This window comes from Lissotriton helveticus, chromosome 6 (genome assembly GCF_964261635.1).
Source record: "Lissotriton helveticus chromosome 6, aLisHel1.1, whole genome shotgun sequence".
NCBI lineage: Eukaryota > Metazoa > Chordata > Amphibia > Caudata > Salamandridae > Lissotriton > Lissotriton helveticus.
In genome coordinates, this window is record NC_136067.1 from 461541940 (window position 1) to 461566439 (window position 24500).

Sequence of the window (24500 nt, forward strand, 5' to 3'; positions counted from 1 at the left end):
GAGATGTTGATCGATAACATCAAAAGTGGGAGCCCTTCTGATCTATTACCAGCAAGATCAATGGGAGCGGTGGGGAGAGTGCTTGGTCCGGATATTCAGAGCCTAGTGAACCTCTCGTTAAAAACGGGACGTGTCCCACGGGAGTGGAAAAAGGCTCTAGTTAGACCTATTCGGAAGAATGTCGCCATCCCATGGACCAACATGTCCAATCTTAGACCCATCTCCCTGCTGCCTTTTCTGGGTAAAATCATTGAAAAGCATATTAATAAGCATCTGTCCAACTTCCTGGAACAATCGGGAAGCCTTGATCCTTCACAATCCGGTTTCAGGCCGAAATATAGTACTGAAACGGCCTTGCTGTCGATAACTGTTGATCTGTACCAGGACATGGGTATTTCCGTTGTCCTGGTGCTACTGGATTTATCGGCAGCGTTCGATAGCATTTTCCATAAGATTTTTGATCGAACGACTGACTGTGAATGGACTGGGTGGCAAGGCGCTGGACTGGATAAAGAGCTTTCTGTCCGACCAAACACAATGTGTCACCATGGGTGAATTCCGATCGGATGAGGTTAAGATCACCAAGGGAGTGCCACAGGGCTCGTGTTTGAGTCCAACTCTTTTTAACACCTATGTGGCCCCCCTGTTAGATATAACAAGAGCTTTTGGTTTCTGTCTAGTGTCTTATGCTGACGATACCCAGCTGCTTTTTCCATTTAAATCGCTGACCCCGGAGGTTATACATTCTTTCTCCGAGGGGATGAAAGCAGTATCCCAGTGGATGTCTTCCAACTTTTTGCAGTGCAACGTTGGTAAGACTGAGGTGATGCTTTTCGGTGAGGCCAAGATACTATGGTCCCCTGATTGGTGGCCATTAGATCTGGGACCAGTTCCCGAACCAAAACAAGTAATCAAGAACCTTGGGGTACGTCTAGAGCCGGAGCTGACGATGAAACAACATGGAAATAATATGGTGGGGTCCTGTTTCCATGTGATAGGACTCCTCCATAGGATATTCCCGCTCCTTCCGGACTCTATTAGAAGGACCCTGGTTCAGGCTTTGGTGATCAGCCGACTTGATTACTGTAATGGTCTCCTGGTGTCTGCAAATGAAGAGGTGATGGACCGACTGCAGGTGGTCCAAAACACAGCAGCCAGACTAGTCCTCAATGCTCACCTAGATCTTCCTCTAAACCTCTGTTGGAAAAACTTCATTGGTTATCTATCCGCCAAAGAGTGAAATTTAAGACATGCTGCATTGTTCATAAAGGACTACATGATTTAGGACCTGTCTATTTGGCTAATAAATTTGTTCCATATGTTCCCACACGCACCCTTAGGTCAAGTGAGCAGCTGCTGCTAAGGGTACCCAAGATTAGCAGGACCAGATTGGGTGGCAAGGCTTTCTCAGTGGTGGGTCCTACTCTGTGGAACAGCCTTCCTCTCCAACTAAGACAGTGTACTGACCATTTTGCATTTAGAAAGCAATTGAAAACCTTTTTGTTTAGGTCAAATTAGTTAAGTTATGAGTTACTTAAATATCTGCTAATTTGTGAGTTTGGTTTGTATTATTATCACTATTCTGGCTTGTGCTTCTGTTGTCTTTCAGCGCGGAGATACTCCTTTGGGTGTTTATTCAAGCGCCATACAAACACGCAAATAAATAAATAAAAATAAATAGAGGAAATCACTAACTGGTCCCAGCTGTGAAAGCCCTGAAGAACTGCCAAGTCAGCAGCAGCTGATTGCGCCATAGCGGTGTCTCAAATCTGATACAGCCCAACCAACCCATCCTGGGGATCGATTGTTGTAACATAAGTATCACAACTCTTGTCACGGGGGCAGGGCCAGGACATCCTGCCCACTAAATATGTATGAATACATTGTGGGGTCATTCAGTAAGCATCGCTCTACGGAGTAGGCTGGATCGTCCCTTAAACTGTACAGGCGTTTTGGGCCCTCCTGATATTATGGTGGGTTGCCCTGCAGGGCATAAAACCCGCCTCATTTGGATGAACTAGATCTGACATAAGAGGCCTTAACTATTTGCCAGGATTTTTACCAGTAATTTCACCTTTGTATTTAAAAGGGAAATGGGGCGATATGAGGCGTAATGTTCAGTGGTCAGCTCAGACAGCGCTACTGTTAATTTTTACAGGGTAACGGGGATCTCCAGGGACTTTCGCACATCCATCGACAAGGACTTTGGATGTATGTCCTCAAAGAAACTCTCAATTAGCAGGGCTTAGATTACCTCCTTAGGCACATACAAAGAAAGCCTCATAGAAATCAGCAAAGCTGCTCTCTATTGTTGCTGGATCAGTGCAGTGAGTACTGTTCAATTAGTGTCGCTGACCGTGCGAAGTTGATTTGGTGTTTCGGCCTGCTGACAGAGTTAATATAAGAGTCTCCCTGACTTGTCCCCCACTCATAGATTCTGCTCTGGGAGGCCAACCATGCGCTTCACACAGCCTCCAGAAATTCCCCCTGATACTGCTGCTGAGCAAAACACAGTTGTCTACATACCACACATGCACCATCTTACTGCCCCAGACTTTCTATTGCTATGATGCGGCCTTCCAATTCAAGTAGGTTGCATTTAGGATGCTTTCACTTCACTGCCCAGTAACTGATATCCACCCCAATGGTGGGTTTCATTGCCTCCCTTAACAGTTCTGTAGAAGAAGCAGATTCCACATTGAGGGTAAAGTATGCCGTCAGGGCCCTATGAATGTGGGTCCAATAGGAGTGATGCTGTAGGTGCCATGGGGAAAGCCTCAACTGAAAATGGTTTCAAATCAGACCGATTAAAAGCTGTACAGGTATCAGGAGGGATCTGACAGCCTGCAGAACATTATTGTGGCTTCCGATACTCTATGTATGTAGCTGTGTGGGATAAAAATGTAGTCAATCCAACAGAAGGTTTAATAGACTGGAGAGTAGTAAGTATATCCTGCAGCGTGTGTATGATGAAACCTCCAGGTATCTCCCAGCCCACCAGATCCGCCAGGGATTTCAGTCGGTACCCTTGTGTTTCCCCAATGACCCCAGACGTTCGCCATCTATCTCTGGTCGAGCAAAGCATATTGTTCCAATTGCATCCTAGGATCACAAGCCCTTTGGTATTAGCTCCCAGATCTCAACTAGGAAGTCAATAAAGCCTTGACTAAGAGAAAGAGGGACATAGGAACTGCCTATCACTATGTGTTCCCCAGAAATGGCCCCAGGCACCAGGACGTATCTATCCAGTGTATCAACCAAGAATTGGAAAAATGTGAACAGAATTTTGCGGTGAATCAGAACAGCAACACCCTTGAACCCCTTGTGAATCCAGTATGGTATATGTATCCAAAGTGGGCCAAGTAGGGTGTTTTGTTGCCCATAAAATACGTTTCTTGCAGTACCAAAATATCTGCCTTAATGTACTTTGCCTTGCGTACTTCACCTTGTTTAATTTTGTCAAGCATGCCTCTGGGATTCCAGCTCACCACCTGTAGCTTATTACGGGAGGGTCATCAACCTGGGTCGACATCGGGATTTGGGGCCATGAATGAATTCTCGCCAGTCTATTGCTACTTCCCCCTAGGACAACATAGATTGTGCAGCAACATATAATAACTCGAACCCTAAAACAATCCCATACCCCCACCCCCACCCCCATATCTCACAACAGTTGAAGTATCTGTTACAGCCGGTGTCTCATGAGGACCCCAATGGGGGGGTCAACAGAGTAACCGTCCAATGGATCTCTCAACATCTCATTGTCCTAGAGTCAGCAGACATAGTCACGGTATATCCCCTTATCTTTGCAGCCCACAAGAAACACCAACATACTACATCCCTTAAGAGACAAGAAGAAACCTGCATTCTTTACATATAGCAGCCCTGGGCAATCATTTGCAGGGGCTAAGGTCCACAGCTTCCGGAACCTCCCCCTGCTACCCGTTGCAGGTCCTGGAGCACCATTTTGATGTGGATCGGTGTCCGTGTTTATCTTTCTGATTATTTTCAGTTCAGCATGGTTCCCCCGATAAAGAATCAGAATCCCGACGTGGTGGAGTATGCAGCTTCAAATGTCTTATTTCATCTGTCCAAGTAAAAACGGCCTCTGGCATGTCAAAAAAGAGAGTGCAGGAGTAGTATACCACACACAGCCAGGTCGGTAACATGAACATATATTAGAGTTTCAGATCACGGAGCCGAGCCTTAGGTGCCTGGAATGCCTAACGTTGCTGCTGCACAATCTTAGTATAGTCGGGGGAGATCAATATCCAATGAAATTCAAATAACAGCTCGCCTTTTGCCCTGGCTTGTTTCAGGATGATGTCACAATCATGGGGGTTTAAAATTCTAGCAATGGTTGGTCCTGGCATAGCCCCTGGGCCCGGCGATTGGAGTAGAGCCCTGTGTGTGCATTCTATTATCAAACATGAGGAAAGAGAGTCTGCAGGGCAACAAAAGGTAAACCAGTCAGTCAGGAATTAATCCATTTCATTTCCCTCACAATTTCCAGGAAAGCCCACAAAGCAGAGATTGTTTCTGGTGCACGTCCCTCCTCATCTTCCACCCATGTTGCTAGGCCCTTGGTTAATTTTTCAAGGGTGGATACACTGGCCTGGATCATAGTGACCATGTCCTGGATGCCGGAGACCCTGGACTCTGCCTCTGTGAGGCTCTGCAACGCCCCGCGAAGGTCTTGACAGTGTAATGTTATTTCTGACCCACTGCTTAGATTTTAGCCTCCAGCATGTCCTTCAATTGTGTGACTGAGGACAATAATGCAGTGTTATCTGGTGGCACCCTAGAGCATCATCCCGCATCTGCTGTGGGGGGCCCGACTCCAGTGAATTGGTCCATCATGCTCTGCCGGGCAGCACTCCCAGTGGGTTTATCCTTAGTCATGTTCATAGGCAAGGCCCACCCACATCCTAGCTATGGGCCTACCTGTGGCCTAGCGTCCCTCTTGACAGGCCCAGAGGCACTGCCCGCAATGGCTGGGGCTCGGACTGCAGCGGATCTCGCAGGAGCTGTGGCCGCAATACAACAATTGGAAGATGACCACTTAAGACAGAGTCCGCATTTCACAGAAGAGAGGGCCACATGGATGCCAGGCTGGACCATTCATCTCTCCTCATCACTTTATAATGGTGCTCCTGCAACAACAGGCCAGGAAGGGCCCCCCGCTGCCCAAATCCACACAAGGACTTAGCACGGCCACCTCTGCGATCGGGAGAGAAGCTCACCAAAGCACCTTGTGGGTGCCTCCCTTCCTACTTTGCCTCTTATACCTCAGCCTCACTGGTGGGTACGAACAATCAGTATGGGGGTCCAGCATCTCAATGCACTCCACCCACAATAGGCAATATTGCACCCGCCCACCACCACGTAAACAGCAGTGATCTTTGCTGTTTAGCATAGGTCCCGCGAGGGCAAGCCAGGCACTAGACTCACTCCACCTCACTCCTCCGGCAGCCATCTCCACTAACCCCGGGTGGAGACCTCCGCTCTGCCCACAGAGTGTGCGGAGATTTGCCTACTCTGCGTTCCGTGGAGAATGAGGAGTAGGCAAATCTCCACACATTCCGTGGCGGAGCAGAGTTGGCCAGTCCACTCAGTTCATGAGAAATGCGCATGCACGGGCGCGTGTACATGCACAGTTTCTCCAGAGATGGCAATGAAGAAGAGGAGAGCAGCCTGGGGATGCCGCTGCCAAGGTAACTGGTTTTTATTTTCTTTAAAAGTAGTTTTATTTAAGTTTTAGGCAATTGTTAATACGGTGGGTGGCGTATTGGAGCTCCACGGAGTTTGTTCTCAACTCTGTGGCCTCCGCGTAGCCCCGATATGCCCACTACACCCAGGGTTCGTCTCCACCCAACCAGTTGGTGCAGGCCCGACCCTTCGGCCAACCCAGCCACCGTCTATATCACAGGTTCAGCTTCTGTAGGCACATGGCCCATCTCATACTTCTGCCCAGGCACCAAGCAAATCCCAGCATCTCTGAGGTCTCTCACCTTATCCACCACCCAGCGATGACCAGGTCTTTTGGCACCGGGCTTTCATGTGGCATCCAGCCACCCCAATCACGGCATCACAGCCAGGCCCCAGGAAGCTTAGCAGCCACCTCACCTAGGCAGGCACCACAGAACAGATTGGATAATTTGGGCTCTTCAGGGCATCTCCACTGCATTCCGACTGCCTACCCAAGGTCCTGATCAGGTAAAAAAGCAAGTATCCAGTAGAATATTGTAGGATATTTCTGTGGGCTGGTGGTGCTTTCCTATAGCATGTTTGCCATGTTGGACCGATTGGCCATGCCCCCGTCCCTTCATTTTTAAGTAAACTCAAGAGTCTCATAGTACATGTAATTATCTTTGACAAGAAAAACCATATCTCACCATCTAAACATATGGTCATATAAATTAAAAAGGAAATTGACAAAAACTTTCTATTACATACCTAACAAGTGTTACTAATCACATACAATCCCTTTTGTACCGCTTTTGGCCACCATAAGTGTGGCAGGGTATGCTCAGACGTGAGTCCCTTGCTCACTTTGCCACTGGATTCAAGCAAGCCGGGCTGAAGACGGCTGTAATGAGAGAAACCGGTTCTCGGAAGCTTGTTTCCGGTCCAGGGAAGGCATGGCTTGGCAGTTCGGGCTATACTGTTCCCATGAGGCACAGGGTCAGACTGATTTGCATATGGCCATGTCCGAACTGGGGTGGCAGAGTTGGCTAAAGAACGGTGATGGATTAAACCCAGATCTTTTGACTGGGTGTGAGTGTTTGATTGATTCAGATGCTCCGTCCATCACCATCCCCTTTTGTACCGCTTTTGGCCGCCATAAGTGTGGCAGGGTATGCTCAGACATGAGTCCCTTGCTCACTTTGCCACTGGATTCAGGCAAGCCGAGCTGAAGACGGCTGTAATGCCAGAAACCAGTCCTCGGACGCTTGTTTCCGGTCCAGGGAAGGCATGGCTTGGCAGTTCGGGCTGGACTGTTCCCATGAGGGACAGGGTCAGACTGATTTGCATATGGCCATGTCTGAACTGGGGTGGCAGAGTGGGCTAAAGAACGGTGATGGATTAAACCCAGATCTTTGACTGGGTGTGAGTCTTTGATTGATTCAGATGCTCCGTCCATCACCACCCCCTTTTGTACCGCTTTTGGCCGCCATAAGTGTGGCAGGGTATGCTCAGACGTGAGTCCCTTGCTCACTTTGCCACTGGATTCAAGCAAGCCGGGCTGAAGACGGCTGTAATGCCAGAAACCGGTCCTCGGAAGCTTGTTTCCGGTCCAGGGAAGGCAAGGCTTGGCAGTTCGGGCTGGACTGTTCCCATGAGGCACATGGTCAGACTGATTTGCATATGGCCATGTCTGAACTGGGGTGGCAGAGTGGGCTAAAGAACGGTGATGGATTAAACCCAGATCTTTTGACTGGGTGTGAGTGTTTGATTGATTCAGATGCTCCGTCCATCACCACCCCCTTTTGTACCGCTTTTGGTCACCATAAGTGTGGCAGGGTATGCTCAGATGTGAGTCCCTTGCTCACTTTGCCACTGGATTCAAGCAAGCCGGGCTGAAGACGGCTGTAATGCCAGAAACCGGTCCTCAGAAGCTTGTTTCCGGTCCAGGGAAGGCATGGCTTGGCAGTTCGGGCTGGACTGTTCCCATGAGGCACAGGGCCAGACTGATTTGCATATGGCCATGTCTGAACTGGGGTGGCAGAGTGGGCTAAAGAACGGTGATGGATTAAACCCAGATCTTTTGACTGAGTGTGAGTGTTTGATTGATTCAGATGCTCCGTCCATCACCACCCCTTTTTGTACCGCTTTTGGCTGCCATAAGTGTGGCAGGGTATGCTCAGACGTGAGTCCCTTGCTCACTTTGCCACTGGATTCAAGCAAGCCGGGCTGAAGACGGCTGTAATGCCAGAAACGGGTCCTCGGAAGCTTGTTTCCGGTCCAGGGAAGGCATGGCTTGGCAGTTCGGGCTGGACTGTTCCCATGAGGCACAGGGTCAGACTGATTAGCATATGGCCATGTCTGAACTGGGGTGGCAGAGTGGGCTAAAGAATGGTGATGGATTAAACCCAGATCTTTTCACTGGGTGTGAGTGTTTGATTGATTCAGATGCTCCGTCCATCACCACCCCCTTTTGTACCGCTTTTGGCCGCCATAAGTGTGGCAGGGTATGCTCAGACGTGAGTCCCTTGCTCACTTTGCCACTGGATTCAAGCAAGCCGGGCTGAAGACGGCTGTAATGCCAGAAACCGGTCCTCGGAAGCTTGTTTCCGGTCCAGGGAAGGCATGGCTTGGCAGTTCGGGCTGGACTGTTCCCATGAGGCACAGGGTCAGACTGATTTGCATATGGCCATGTCTGAACTAGGGTGGCAGAGTGGGCTAAAGAACGGTGATGGATTAAACCCAGATCTTTTGACTGGGTGTGAGTGTTTGATTGATTCAGATGCTCCGTCCATCACCACCCCCTTTTGTACCACTAATCACATACAGGCACAGTACATTTTCTTATATTTTATTAATGACGACACGACTCCTGTTTATTAATGTGATAAAAAGTACTACAATTCCCAGAATGCAAATAACATAGATCTGTCTGTTCTGGAAATGATGCTTAGACATTTAAAACATTGTCATTTTTAAATTCATTGTAACTTTCAAAACTGCTAACAACTTTAACACATAACCTCTGCCAGATACAGTTTATCTGAAATATTTTTTTCATATCACTGTGATACTGGTTTTTGTCAAACCCCCATATACATCTTCATTTTCAAATCTATATATTTTAAATAATTTAAAAGTTTATACATACTAGTGAATTCAGTTTGTAGATTATATTTTTGTTATGCTCCTTCTGGATAGTTTTGGCACTGTTAAGATTTGTAAAAGCTAGGCACAAGAATTGTACATCACGCTCATTCAAAGCATTCAAAGCAACTATAAAATGGCAACCTCTTCAACTTTCCACTCTATGATCAGGAGGAAGGTAGCAAATGAAATCATGTCTTTCATTTTAGATTACTCTAGCTCCACTTGTAAATGGTTAGCATCTGTTAACCCTTTCCCTCTCTTTCAAAACGAGTTTCATGTCTCCAAATGTTCACAATGTTTTCATGATAATCGCAGAGTAACCGTGAAAAAAAATCGGGAGTTCAAGCCTATATTTAGCTTCAGTTTTTTTTATATAGAAATACTGCTCTACAGTTTATTACATTGTCCTCAATTAGGATTTAAAGTTTACCATTACTTAAATTGTGTCATAACACCTCAATATCTAAAAAAAAATGTTCCGTCTCTTTAACACCCTTCTCCTCCAATACACTCTTAGCTCAGTGTACCTAGCAACCTAGTGGAACCAGTAGGTCACAAGTTCTAGAAGGAACATGCTACTTCCAAATGAAATACAGCAGACGTGGTTTACTCCACAGATTCAAAAGCATTGCCATTTCTCTGTTAAAACAACAGCCAATAGTACGACTTCTAGCAATTGCATCCAACACATAACCTAATTTTATTCACTTACATGATGACAGCATCAAATGAAATATATATTTAAAAAAAAAAGAAAACACCTCCATTTTAACTGCTTTTCATTCGGAAAACTACCTCATTCAGCTCCAGCCTTCTCCTGACTACTATTGCTCCTTCCCTTCAAAATGCTTAGAGTATAGATTGTGGGCCACAGCTATACTATCAGGCAAAAGAGGCTGCAAAAAAGAGTGATATTGACAGGGACTTGGGTTTGCCAAATGTGCAGATTACTTTGTTTGGCCAGAGAGTGATAAAGTTTAAACAGTTGCTGGCTTCGGTTAAATCCATTGTGGATTACCAATCTCCTCACCTCATGATTGTGCACTGTGGTGGCAATGGCCTAGGCACACTGACTGGGGTAGGGCTCGAAATCCTAATGAAAGAAACCTTTGCAAAACTGATTTCTCTTTTCCCTCATACGGTCTTGGTGTACTCTAATATATGCCAAAGACAGATATGGAAGTGGCCAAATCAATTCTGTCCACAGATTGACTAAGCATGGAAACATGTTAATAAAGCTGTTTCTACATTCCTCAGAGACCATAGCATGGGCTGTATCTATAACAACAATCTGAGTTTTGCCCTGCATGGAATTTATAGAAATGATGGAGTGCCCTTTACAGATGAAAGGCAAAAGGGTGTTCCTAAGTAACCTGAAACTCTGCATCGGGTATTATGTGTAGCAGACACATACCCACAACCAACACAATGGCTATTGTCAGAGCCACCCTAGTACCTGAAATATTGTGAAGTTTTTGACAATTTTTGTGATGATGTTGCGATTCCCTCAGATACATCACAAAAACAGAAAACAAAAGCAGACATTCAATGACCAACGCATACAGAAATAATTTGTAAAATTATTGATCCTGAAGATTGCACTACACATATTACTATATAAATACTTCCTCCCTCCTGAGGCCAATTTCGGCCCCCGGGGATCCCATCCCCCGGGGCGTGGCCAGACTTTTGTTTTTTTTTAACATTTATTTATTTATAAGGAGGGGGGCCACGTGGCCCCCCTCCTTAGGCCACTTTTGGCGCTAGGGACCCCATCCCCCGGGGCCTGGCCTCAGTGATTGGGACCGTAGGGGATGCCCCAGTGCCCCAATGGTCCTCCGTCTCCCCGCCCTTCTGAAGAAGCTGACATTGCTTTTGAGCAAGGGGAGCTGCTGACATGCAGCTCCCCCTGCTCAAAAGCAATCTGCTTTGCTTCTTTGAAGTGAGAGCAGGTTTTCCTGCTCTCGCTTCAATGAAGCTAAGCAGGGTTTGCTATGGCAGAGCGTACTTCATGCTCCCGCCCTGCGATAGCAAACAGCAATGTCCAGGGGGTGGGCACCCCGGGACATTGCAGGAGCCGGTCCTTGGGGTGGCGAACCCCAGGGCCATCAAGGGCTCCTAGAAGGACGCTGCGTGGCCCCCTCCTATTATTTGCACAGCCACGTGGTGGTGTTCCCCGGGGCTTGGAGCGGCCACATATTATTCAACAAGCCCCGGGGAGGTGGTGGACCTCGGGGATGTGGGGGCCCCCGCGGGCCACAGGATATAACTTTGGCATTCCCCCGGGACCAGGCCCACCTGCACACAATTTGCATAGTTCCGAGGAGGTGGCAGTCACTGGGGCTGTGGGGGCCCCCGCGGGCCCCACAATATAATTTTGGCATTTCCCCGGGACCTGGCCCACCCGGGGGCTCATTTAAATTAAGTGCTGGAGCCGTGCTTCATTTTTTAAAAATTTCTCTCCCGTATTCGCGACCACAGTGCGAATTTGGCCAATTGATTTTTTGTAATGCTTTTTTTGGCCCTGCGGGTCCTTGTGGGACCCCCTGAGCAGGCCTAGGTGGTCAGGATGCTTGTACCCTGCCCCCTTTTCTTGTTTTTTAACCTCTTTTTCACTGTTCCTTGTGACTCAGCTCTACTGAGTCACAAGATGGCTCTCAACACTTCATGGTTTGGAGTGTTGGCAGCCAATCAGAGTGAAGCTCATGCCTGGGAGTGGTCGCGAACCCGCCTTGGTGCTCAGATATCGATATTATTCTTTTTTAAATTTCTCAGGAACTACTGAATGGATTTACACCATTTAATAAAAAGGGCGCAGTCTAAACCAACACCTAACTTTTTGCCAAATTTGGTGTAATCCCGTTCAGCAGTTCGGGCTGTAGCCTGTAATAAACTTCCTAGGGAAATTAACATGGGGAAAACGCACTTTGGGACCACCCTTTTTTCTTGGCCCCTGTTTAATGAATCACCCCGAAACGTTCAACACACAAATTGAGCGGTCCAACCCTGTTTTTTGGAAAATTTCATGAAGATTCGTCAAACGGCACTAAAGATATTGGCAAATCAAAAAACGTTTTTCCTATGGTAACTAGATTCTACTATAACTACCTACTGGCAAATGCCAGTAGGTAAAAATAAATAAAAATAAATATATATATATATATATAAATATATATATATATATATATATATATATATATATATATATATATATATATATATATATATATATATATATATATATATATATATATATATATATATATATATATATAATAATATGCACTTAAAAAACAAAGGTTACAGGGATGTTATAGTTAGACCAAGACTTCCCTCATCCAAAACCAATGAAATTCAGCAGTTATAGTTACCTGAGCTAAATATATCTTATGCCCCTGCAATGCACTGCTTATGACCTCATATATGACATCACTGATGACATCTCAAATGACATCACTCATGACATCATCCACAGAACATGACATCATCCACAGAACCATTAACACACACACCCTATGGAAACGCACTCTACGTCAGCATATATAGTCCATACTCCGCAAGCTCCAGACGAATCAGAACACCACCACCAAACTCATCCTCGGCAACACTCGGCATGAACACATCAGCCAACACCTACGGAATTTCCACTGACTCCCCATCAAGAAGAGAGTCACTTTCGATATACTCACCCACGCCTGCAAATGCCTCCACAATACAAGACCCCAATATCTCAATGTTAGGATCAGCTTCCATGTACCCAAAAGAAACCTCCGATCCACAAACCTTACCCTCGCCGAAACACCACGCACCACGCACCCGCAGAGTCAAAACAGGGGGAAGAGCCTTCTCCTACATCGCGGCCACGACCTGAACCAAGCACCCCACTGACATCAGATGCGCCCCCTCCCTGAACACCTTCTGGAAGGCTCTTAAGACCTGGCTCTTTGGCTGAACTGAACTGCTGACCCCCTGTGCCTTGAGACTCTCATGGGTGAGTAGCATGCTTACAAGTCCCCTCATTGATTGACTCATACCCCATACAACCGCTCAAACCCCCACTCATACCAAACCACTTGCACACCTGTTCACATACCCATGGCAGTACTCATGTAACCACTCACTCCTTCACAGAGGCACACACCCACTCACTCACTCACTCATACAGCCACTCATACAACCATTCAGTTACCATATAGCCACTCATACAACCAGTCTCTCACTCATACAGCCATTCACATAGCCACACACTCATCCATATGTCTACTCACATACACACTCACTCACCCATACAGCCTTTGAACACAGCCACTCACTCACCCATACAAGCACTCACACACTCACTAACACACCCACCTACATGCCTATTCACACATCCATTCAAGCACTTACAAATCCACTCACTCACCCATACAGCCATTTACACAGACAATTACTCTCCAATACAGCCATCCACACACCAACTCACTGAAGCAAACACCCACTCAAACAGCCACTCACTCACCCATACAGCCACTTACACACCTAGTCACCCACTCAAACAGCTATTCAGATAGCCACTCACTCACCCATACAGCCACTGACACACACATCCACTCACTCACCAATACAACCACTCACACAGGTTCTCACTCACCCACCCAGTTACTCACACATCCACTTATACACCCATACAGCCACTTGCACACCCATACACACAAGGATACAGTCACACAGCCACTCACATAATATATTTTGGAAGTAGTATCACTCATTAGTATTGCACCTAGTATACTCATTTAAATTTTTCTAGTAGGTAACTATATATGTTTAACACCCATAAACTCTTTAAAAGACTCTCACTTGATGATACCATCCGTGATGTCATTCAGGATGTCATCAGTGATGTCATGTCACTGACCGTGTCATGAGTGATGTAATATCTGAGGTCATAAGCAGTGCATTGCGTGGGCCTAAATTAAAGTTAGCTTTGGTAAATATAACTATGGAATTTCACTGGTTTTGTACGAGGGAAATCTGAGCTTAACTATATAGTCCTTGTGATCTTTGTTTTTTCAGTGAAAAACAATAAATGTGGCTGTATATATATACATATATCTATCACCTTCTGGTGGCTGCCAGTAGGTCGTTATATTTAGGACCATGTTTCCATAGTAAAGGCATTTTTTGGCCTGACTATATCTTTGGCGTCGTTTGATGAATCTTCACAAAATGTTCATAAAAAAGTGATTGTTGTGCATGAAATGTTATGAGTGATCTGTCAAGTTGGGCTGTGAAAAAGGGATGTATAAAAAAAATGTGTGTTCCCCATGTTAATTCCCATAGGAGTTTTGAACACAATTACAGCGCAACCTGCTGGACGGATTACACCAATTTGGTAGAAAGGTAGATTTTGTTCCACACATCATGCTGTTGGGTATTTGGTGTAAACTCGTTCAGTAGTGTTGGAGATATTAAAGGAAATTCAAATTTGGATATCTAGAGGTGCGGATCCTCTGATTATCGGACAGTCCTCAAGCTGATATCTGATAGGCTGCCAACACTGCAACCAGGAAGTGTTGCCACCCATCTTGGGATTCAGCTTCAGACTATCATTGTATAAGAGGAGAAGCTGGCACATTTTGTGCATACCCTGAAACTGATGCTGGAATATTCAACAAATTAATAGCCAAAGAATATTGGACACATCACCAAGCAACCAGCATTCCAATCAACACCAAGCACTCCAGCACTCATCATCTCTGAGCAGTAGGAAAGATGTAGCTAACTAAAAGTAAAGGCAGCAGTTAAGTCACAACACCAAGCTCTAACAAGAGTGAAACACATGTGCCAGGAGCTATTTTTACTTATTGCAGGATGGCTTGGGTTGTATTCTAATAATCCAATGCTGCACTACTGTGCTTGGAATGGCAAAAGTGCCTTTGGACTCGTTTAGCTCAGTGTGGATATCACTTTCTAATTCTATGTTTAAAATCTTTGCTAAAAAATGACTAAAGGCTTTGTCACTTTTCTAGCTCAGCTTGGATGACAATGAGCGTATGTACACTTCAGAATTCTTCTAGAAAATCAGACATTTGAGGTGAGCGTGTTTAGATTATTGGTGGTGCTGTAGATGTGCTTCTTTGATAAGGCAGGTCTCCACCTAAAGATGGGAACTAACAAGGGTTCTTTACATGTATTTGGCTTTACCCAGCACTCCAGGCTTACAAGAGTATGGTCTGAACAATTCTAAATAGAGGTAAGATTGATTAAAATGCTGTCAATTTCATTTTGATTGATTTAGGTCTCATGAATCAAAGTTTGTGCACACATATATAGATATGTGAAATGTCCTTATTTATTTTTATCTTTCTTAGTCCATGGTTGGTAGCGGTAGCTGGCAAAGAGTTAATGCGCAGATTGCTGTCAGATCTCCTCGCTTTGCAGTATTTGATATGGTGGCTGGAAAATCCTACAACTTCCGAGTCCTGTCTGTTAACAAATATGGTGTCAGTGAACCATCAGAAATTACACCACCAATTCAACCAGAAGATCTTCTTGGTAAATTATGTGACTTATTAATCACAATTTTGAAAATTATTTTAAGGATATCTCAAAATATATCAGGTTTTGTAACTCGGAAAATGTAAATATCGTTATTGGTATGTGTCGTTTTAATGTACATGTAGTGAAAGTACTGCATTGTGAACAATGTTTGTTAACTAACATTCTAAATAATTGTAAATGACCAATATAATTTTTAAATATAACATGTGTGTAAGCTGCTGTTTACTGTTAAACCTTTGAGTATTCGAGTTCTTAAATAGGCTATTGACACTGAATGTTTTGCATGGTGAAAAGGCAATGACAGCACCTCTCTGCCAACCTCAAAATGGATGGAGGGAGCTGTGAAATTAGTTATTGTAAGTTGCAATTGGCATCCACGATACACAGTCATGTTGTGTTCTAATACAATGGGTGCATTGTTTGACTTCATTTGTTCAATCTGACCAACCACTAAAGATGTTTAAATGGCAAGCAATCAATCATACAATCTCCTTCAAGAAGATACAATTATGACTCTGAGCTGTGAGTAATGCATGGAGTGAAACAAACTATCATCTTAATAAAACAGTCTATCACTTCAAAGAAAACTGTATAAGTATGAGAGGGGCATAACTCGACTAGGAAATCCGTTGATACGGTGGAACATGTTTTCGAACAAGTTGTGAGAGAACTCAACAAATCCAAGGCATAAACTATTCTTACTTTCTTACAACATAAGTTTTGATCTATTCTTGTACTCCCTTGTGTAGTTGATGCTACCAAAATATGAATGCTACAGTACTACCAATTATTCCATGCTATTCATACGTAGAAGTCCATCCATCACGTTAAATGTCTTCCTATTCCAACATAGAACTAGGTAATAGCGTGCAGTGAAACTAGCTACTGTTTTAATTAATTTGCTTTGCACTGTTGCACATTGCTTGTACTTAAATTTTCGGTTTTATATTTGGGTTTTAATTCTGAGGCTTACTTGTGGTGCATGCCTCTGCTCGTTTTGCGGTTCCCGGTTCGTCACGGCAAACAGTGCTGATTGTATGGAAGGACAGAAGCGACTCCGCCCACGTTGCTCCTCACTTCCTGCCCCTGGGTATATGAAACTGATGGCTTGCCGGCCGCGAGCAGTGGGGGCACAACTGGCACGCCAACGGCAAGCCCGTCTGCGCCCGTCCACGCCAGGCCGCAGCCAGCCGCCAGACATGCTGCTAATTTTACGAAATCGCAACACACTTATGCCCGGAATGAGCTGTTAGCAGTCAGTACACTGTCTGTTAGATGTTAGGTCCACGGTTTGGGGGAATTAGAGGGTCCCTTCAGCTGTAAATGCTGTGGCTTCACATCTATTACCCCTGTTGTTCCACCTGTCTGTCCCCCTTCCCCAGGCAAAAGCACGATTATTTTCCATCTGCATTGCCGCTCCTTGGTTAAAAATTGCGTTGATGTCTATGACCTGTTGGAAACTGAATCTCCTGATACTCTGTTTTTAACCGAGACTTGGCTCACTGAAGATTCGGTGGCAATACCAGGGCTGACACTCCCGGAGGGCTATGTTATTCATACCCTTAATAGAGAAACGAGAGGCGGGGGTATTGCGGTTATTTGCAAAACCGGCTATCCCTGCACCTTCATGAAACAGCCAATTGGGCTGCGAATGTGCTTGTTTTAAAATTGCTTTTAATCCCAATTATACAATGACTGGTTTATTGATATATCGGCCCCCGGGCCCATCTAAGGTTTTTAAGGAATCTGTGGTTGAAACCGTCAGTACATTGGCGGTCAATACCTCTAATTTTACAGTCTTAGGAGACTTGAACCTCCATTTTGATAACCACTTTGATGTGGATGTGGCCAATTTGGTGGCAGATTTAGCTTTTTGTCAGCTTGATCAGCGTGTCTCTGGCCCCACACACTCAGCTGGTCATCTGCTGGACCCTGTTTTCACTAATATTTTGCCCCTCACGGTCCAAACGCTGGTCCCTATGGTTTGGTCTGACCACTTTTTAGTTCCCTTGGCTATCCACAGCACTGTTCCTGCGCGCATATCAGGCAACCCTTTCTCTCTTAAACGCCCATGGCATAAATTAGACTGGGATCAATTCCAAGTCCATCTTTCTTCTACTGTTCTGGTCCTGCCGATTGATCCTGACAAGGCTTATTCAGCCTTTTTGGATTGGATCAATCTGCTGCTGGATAAGCTGATCCCAGCTAAATTGTCCTTGAACCACACTTCTAAATCCAACCCGTGGTATAATGAAAGATTAGCTGTACTGCGGAAAACCTGTAAAAAATGTGAAAGGTTTTGGAGACGGGACTTTGATCCGTTATCCAAAGATCGCTATTGGGATGCTGTAAAGATTTATCATAAGGCTATCCATACTGAGCGTGCTGCATTTTACGTGAAATAAATTAGTAACAGCACCAATCCTGCTAAGAGTATCTTCTCTATTGTTTCAGCTTTTAAAACTCAGAAGGGGGCCGTTGGTCCACTGATTACCTCCAACAGACAATGTGAGGAGCTTGCCTTGTTCTTTTTTAAAAAGGTAGAAACCATCTACAAATGTTTTCCCGCAGCCCAGAATGGCTGCCCTGAGATACTCAATAATGGCACGATCGCCACCTTAGAGGTTTTCCCTCAGATTCAGCAGGACCGTTTACTTGCACTCTGCGCTAAAATAAAGTCAGGCTCACCGGCCGACCCACTGAAACCGGATAATTTCCGGAAAATTTTACCAACGATTTCTCCTCTCCTAGGTCAAGTGATTAATAAATCGCTTAGCTTAGCTATGGTACCCACAGAATGGAAAGAAGCTAGGGTGATTCCATTGCTCAAAAAACCCTCATTGGACTTAAACAAAACAGAGAACTTCAGGCCAATCTCATTGCTTTCAAGGCCTGCCAAGATCACGGAGGCATATATTAATTCTATTCTCTCAGACCACTTGACCCTTAATAATATTCTAGATCCCTCGCAAAATGGCTTTTGCCCCGGCCATAGCACCGAGACTGCGCTTTTGGCTGTGACAGAGCATCTCTGGACAGCGTTGGATGCAGGACAGACAGCGGCACTGATCCTCTTGGATCTCAGTGCCGCATTCAACACTGTGTTCCATGCACTCCTGTTGCACCGTTTGGAAGAGGCTGGCATTGGTGGCCTTGCCTTGAAGTGGCTAGCTTAATTTCTCTCTGATAGGACTTATCAGGTGATTGCTCCCCCTTTCTCCTCACATGCCTTTCCCATCAAGCACGGGGTGCCACAGGGTTCTTCTCTGGGCCCTCTGCTCTCCAATTTGTATGTACAACCTTTGGCTGCAGTTGCCAGGAGCAGAGGACTGACTGTGGACTCCTACACCGATGACACTCAGCTGGTGGTAGCCCCCTCGAGCAACTCTAAGCACGATGCCTCTAAGTTTCAAGGCGATCTTGCCTTAGTTGCCAGGTAGATGACAGCCAACCGCCTCCAGCTGAACGCCAGCAAGTCAGAGATGTTGCTGGAGGGTAGGGTTTAAGGGTTATGGAATGAGTATTGGTGGCCCACGAATCTAGGCACCCCCCGACTCCTAAACAGGTTGTTAAGAACTTGGGGATTTGGTTGGACACCTCTCTCAGGTTCCAGACCCAAACAAAGAAGGTGGCGGGCACCTGTTTCGGTATGTTGCACAGACTTAAACCTATTTTGAGTTTCTTTGATACCCCGACCAGACAAACCATCATTCAGACCTTGATTACATCTAGGCTTGATTATGCAAACTCTCTGTATCTGGGGGTTAATAAGGCGGAAGTACACATGCTACAGAGAGTTCAGAACGCCGCAGCAAGAGCTCTTCTGGGTCTGCGCAGAGTCTGTGCGGTGACTAGCACAATCCGTCGCCTTCATTGGCTGCCTGTGGCTCAACGGATTGAGTTTAAGGCTCTCTGCATAGCCTTTAAAATCTTGTAGTTCGCTTCCGCTAACATCTTGACTGATCTGCTCTCTTTCTATGTTCCCTCCCGTCAGCTTCGCTCCATGGGCCAACATTTGCTGGTGGTCCCTCGAGTTAGGAGGACCCGGGCCGGAGGCCGTTCCTTCCGGTACAGAGTGGCTATTCTCTGGAACTCACTGCCCCTCCATATTTGAGGCCTTAGTAACTTTCTCAAATTTAGGAAAGCTATTAAAACTTTGCTCTTTCCCACTGTGTAGGTTACTCTCGTTCCTCCTTGTGCTGTGGTTACCTATTTTTGCTAGTGCCGGGAAGCCTCTTGGCTGAGGCAGCTGACGCGCTCTACAAATCTTTCAAATAGAAGAGAAATAGGACTTCTTGTACTTCGTTTCTTCATGTGATTTCCTCTCGTAACCGTTCTTGTTTCATGAATTGTTGTTTTCATGTTCAAGTTGTACTGGAGTGGCTACAGGCAAGATTAGTGAACTTGCCTTCTCTTCATTACTTTCACTATGTTGAGGCAGGATGTCATCTTTACCATGTAATTTTGAGGTTGCAATGGATCAGAAAAACGGAACCGAGAGAAGTGGAGCATCGCACCCCATGCCTTTAGTTTTCACGTAATGTGAACTATAAGATAACCTGTTTTTTACGGTCAATCCAAAACCAGAACTTCAGGCCTTCCACCCTTTAAGTATCCAGTGACCATAGATATCCTTGGTAGTTTTTTTAATGTATTTAATTATTTCAAGTTTAAAAATCATTTCAGCAGTAAGAAAGAACTGCATCTTCATACACAGTACAGTCAAAAAAGTAGAATCCATTTGGTGCTGCATGAAGAAATGAAGAAACGCTCACATTGCAATTCATACAGTCTATTGTAATGCAATAGTAAAATAGTAAAATAATGACAAGGAATTCATGCTGGAGGTACAAATATTGACAAAGAATCAGCTGGCATAAGCAGCAGTTTCATAATCACATTAGTGGGCTACAGATGCAGACAGGAACTCAGGGGATTGGGGCAGTGCCTGTGACATCAAGAACTCTTGGAAAGGCCCCCGGATGTCCCTGGGTGTGTTAGAAGACAGGAACATTGAGCAGTATACTATTAACTGCTCTTGACTATGTGCCATTTCTAATGATCACTCTCAAAAAGCGGACACACGTCCACGACCCCATGTACAGGCCCCCCTGCGTTTAGCAAGGAGCAGTGCCAATGTAAGAAACCATTTATTAATGACAGGCATCTCTGCTTGGAGACACAGAATCTCCAACCCTGGCGAAGGGTGCAGGTGCAGATAAAATATGTTCGAGAGGGAGGAGAAAACAGCATGCCAGTAGTCTGAAAGTGGGGGACAAAACCAGGCTAGGTGCATGAAATCGTCCCCTAATCATGGTATCAGGTGTACTCAGCATTAGGCCGGAAGTTATAATTACACTGTTTAACTGGGGTGTAATATGCCTTGTGAAGAAAGCAAAAATGTATACGGCATAGTCTACCGTTAGCGGAGAGAGATTGCATCAGACCACACACACCTGCCCAATCTTTAATGGATAAGTGTGTGCCCATGCCTCCTCCCAGCGAATCCTAGCCTGCTGCAAGCCCAGGGGTGTCTCAGTTTGCGCAGAGGCATAACGACGACATAGGGGGTGTCAAGGATAAGCTGCTGTGAGGAGGAGGGAAAGTGTTTTACATTCAGCTGGAGCAGTTTGGAATTCCAGGCAACAGTCCGGGAGTCTCACATGTATGCCAAAAAAAGTGAACATGTCTCACTTGTCTTGCGGGTAACCTGTATTGGTAGTTAAAATTTTGCAGAAGCGCTCATCCAGGAAAAAAATGGCCATCTCCGTAATGCTTCATCGTGCTACTCTCTGAGTTGCTCCTCTCTTTCACAGTATATTGTACAATGGGAAATTGATGATCAGCTGCTTAGGGGAGTATAATGTTCGATGACCCAGCCTAGCTTGCAGTAATTCCCAGGTGTGCTGGGTGCACACAACCATCTCTATTTCATTCCATGACTGTCATCAAACCTGAGTTAGATGGGGGGAGGCCCTAGACGATATTGTGCAAAGGAGGCTTGGGTGTATAGATAGTCAAGTTTGAAATCAGGCGCTGCAAGGCCCCCCTCAATCTTAGGGCAGTACCAGGGTATCCCATCAATGTTGAGGCTAGCCTCCTGCCCAGGCAAGGTGTACCATAAGAGAGCGAAGGGTATGAAAAATTACCTCCCGTCCCTCCCTCGCCTTCCTTCGGTACAAATTAGGCCCCGCCTCCCACCCAGACCCACCCCCAGCATAAAAACTCTGCCCGCCCCCACCTCCACCTGTCCCATCACTGAGATGACCATGTGATGCAACCTCAACTGTGACAAAGCGTCACACATCAATAAGACAATCTAAACAGCGACTAAAAAATTCAAAATGATTGTGGAGTAATGAGGCTACTGCCTCGGTATCCAAAAACTCACCACTGTCAGAAGGAATCTGACAGACGAAAACAAGACAGCAGACCTCCACCTGTTTTTTTCTGTCTCCCTAGTGAGACTTACCTTTTCAGCACCTCCCTGTGGCGGTGGCGGGGAGTCTTCGGTCTGGTTCTCTGCTACGGCGATGCCCTCTGCAGCGTTCTCCTGGCAGTGCCTCCTCTCCTCGTCTCCCTCGTGGTGTGGGGCGGTGCGGTGGCTCGGAGCTCCTCGACGGTATCGGGCGGTCTCCTGTGGCTGGGGCTGCATTTCCGGGTCGGGCTGCGTGGCTGCCTCCTCCCGGAGTGCTATCTTCCGGGGACCAGGTAGGACGGGTTTGTGCCCGTTTTCTTTTTGATTCTTCCAGCTGGGGCGTTTCTCTTGCCCTGAAGTGGTGTATGGTGCTGTGCCTCGGTGAAGACCTTTGGTGGCACTGGTTTTTGGTGGTTGGCTTCCATTCTTGTCCTGCCTCTGCTCCATGTTTCCTTTGGTGGTGGCCTTGCCGGTTGTCTGCCACTGGGTCTGCTCCTTGCGGGGTCGCTTGGGGTTGGTTGGGGGCATGCTGGTTTTCCTCTTCCTCTGCTGCTGGGTCTCCGGTCCCCCTGTGGCGCCCTTGTTGCACTGGGCTCCGTGGGGGGTATTCTGCCTTTCTTGTCTCGGGATGGTGCTGGACTTGTTTGTGGCTGCCCTGTCCTGTGTTCTGGGGTTTGGTTGATGCCTTCTGCGTCCCCTCCTCAACCAGCTGGTACTGTGTGCGACTGGTTCCCGACTGGGTCCTTGGTTGTGGATCCTTCTCCCGCCTCTGGTCTGCGTGTGGTTCAGGGGTGGCGGACGTTCGGGCCGTGGGTCGCTGGACTCCTGTGCTAGTTGGCATAGTTTTTCCTCTTTCCTGCTGGGCGGGGCCTGTGGGTTTCTTTCCTCGGTGTTCCCGGCCCTCCCGGTTGGGCTTGCCCCTTTTCCCGGTGTAGGGGTCGATGCTGTGTGTGGCGTGCGTTGCTCGTACGTGTTGTATGTGCATTGTGCGTGTGGCTTTGTCCACTGTGGTGCTGCCCTGCTGACGGTTGCTTGTCGGTTGCCTATGCAGCCTGCCGTTGCCTGTCTCTTCTCAGCCCTCCTTCTTCCTTCTGCGCTGTGTTAGTCCTGATTGGTTTCAGGTTTCTCCGCACGCTCTGTTTGCGCCGGGGCGTTCGCTTCTGGGCTGTGCGTCCCTCTCTCCCTCCAGTGGCTTTGCTTCTTGGTGGGGGTCACCCCTTTCCTCCGGTTGTGCTGTTGGACTCTGTCCTGGCCGCGCTGCTTGGTGGATCTGTTGTTCTGCTTGGCCGCTGCCGTGGCGCTGGCTGGTCTGTTCTCTGCTTCTTCTGTGCCCTCCTTGATGTGGGGTTTCGTGGAGTTGGCGTCGGCGGCTCGTGGTGGCTGGGTGTCGCCACCTTGGGCCCTCTGCTTGCCTTGCCTGAAATGGGGGATCCTGCCTTTCCCACGGCCCTTGCACTGGGGCCTCTCCGTTCTCCCTTCGGTGGGTGTCTCCTCTGGCTTTCGGGTGGTCGCGGTTTTGGCCGTTTGTTCGCCCTGGCTTGCTGCCTCCTTTTCTGAGTGCCGTGCCCTGTTGGATTCCTGTCACTGCTGTCTGGTCGGTTCCCTGTCAGTGGGTGGTCGTCTTTGGCATTTCCTACTCTGTGGCGCGGGTTCCTCCGGTACGGGGAGGGTTCCTCTGCCGGTGCCCGTCTCCGGTTCCTGCTGGGTGGCTCTCCTGGACTGGGTGTCCTGTTTGCTTGCCTTATGTTCCATCTGCTGGGTTCCTGTCGGTGGGGCTTGGGTTTGGGGCCCGCTCCGTTTTGTTGCTGGGGCTGGGGTGTCCGGCGGCCTTGTGCCTGTTCCGGTTCTCCTGGGTGTCTGCTCCTGGCTTCGACCGGTTCCCTTCCGTGTGTTGGCCTTTCGGGCTGATTTCCGCGGGCTCTGCCTGGCGGTTTTTGGCGTGCGCTTCTCTCCGCTTCCCTGATGTTGCTTCTTTTCTGTGTTTATTGTGGTTCTCTGTGCGGTACGCATGTTTCTGGGTTGCGTTCTTCCCCTTCAGCCTCGGTCCTTTGCCCTGGGTCTTCCCGCATGTCCGGTTGCTCTAGTGGCTCTCCTTCATGCGGCAGGGGTATTCCCTCTTCCTTCTCTGGTCGGCCTCTTGCGGCAAGCGGCTGAGTGTCTTTTTGCTCGGTCTGTTCAGGAGGTCCTTTGTGGTTCTTCTGGTGATCGGGTTTTTGGTGGCCCGGGGTGTGTCTTCACTGGTCCCCTCTCTGGGCCTGGAGTTTGTCGGGGCATGTCTCTTTGGACTGTGCTCATCCCCGTTCCCTTGTCCGGGTGCCTGGTCTCTCTTCCTTCGTGGGTTTGGGCCTTGTTGTCCCAGGCCTCCTCGGGCGGTCCTGTGGCTGCGGGTGCTGGGGCACCTGGCTTCAGTGGTGTTTCTGGTTCCCTGGGCTCGTTTTCTTCACATCCGCCCGTCCGCCTGGCTCCTGTTGGGTTGGTCTCCGGGGTCTGTTGTCCCTGCTGCCCTTGTCGGTCCGTCCCCGGGGGTGCTCTCCTGGTGGCTCGGCCACTGTTGCCTTCTGGCTGGGTGTTCGCTGGCTCTTCCGGCTCCGCTTGTGGTGGCTTCGGTCGCCGGCCTGTTCTGGGCTTGGCTGGGGTCGGTTCAGATTCCAGTTTTGGTTCCTGCTGCTCTCCCGGGGGTCCTCTTGCTGGCGGCTGTTGTGTC

The 24500-nt window shown here is 47.3% G+C and overlaps 1 protein-coding gene across 1 annotated transcript in view; it reads left to right on the forward strand.

Annotated features, from left to right (window-relative positions):
- The window catches only part of MYOM2 (myomesin 2), a 724606-nt gene that overhangs the window by 370728 nt on the left and 329378 nt on the right, over window positions 1-24500 (forward strand). The window contains exon 15 of the mRNA XM_078647923.1: window positions 15189-15372. Coding sequence (XP_078504049.1) covers window positions 15189-15372 — 184 coding nt within the window. The remainder of the gene's footprint in view (window positions 1-15188; window positions 15373-24500) is intronic.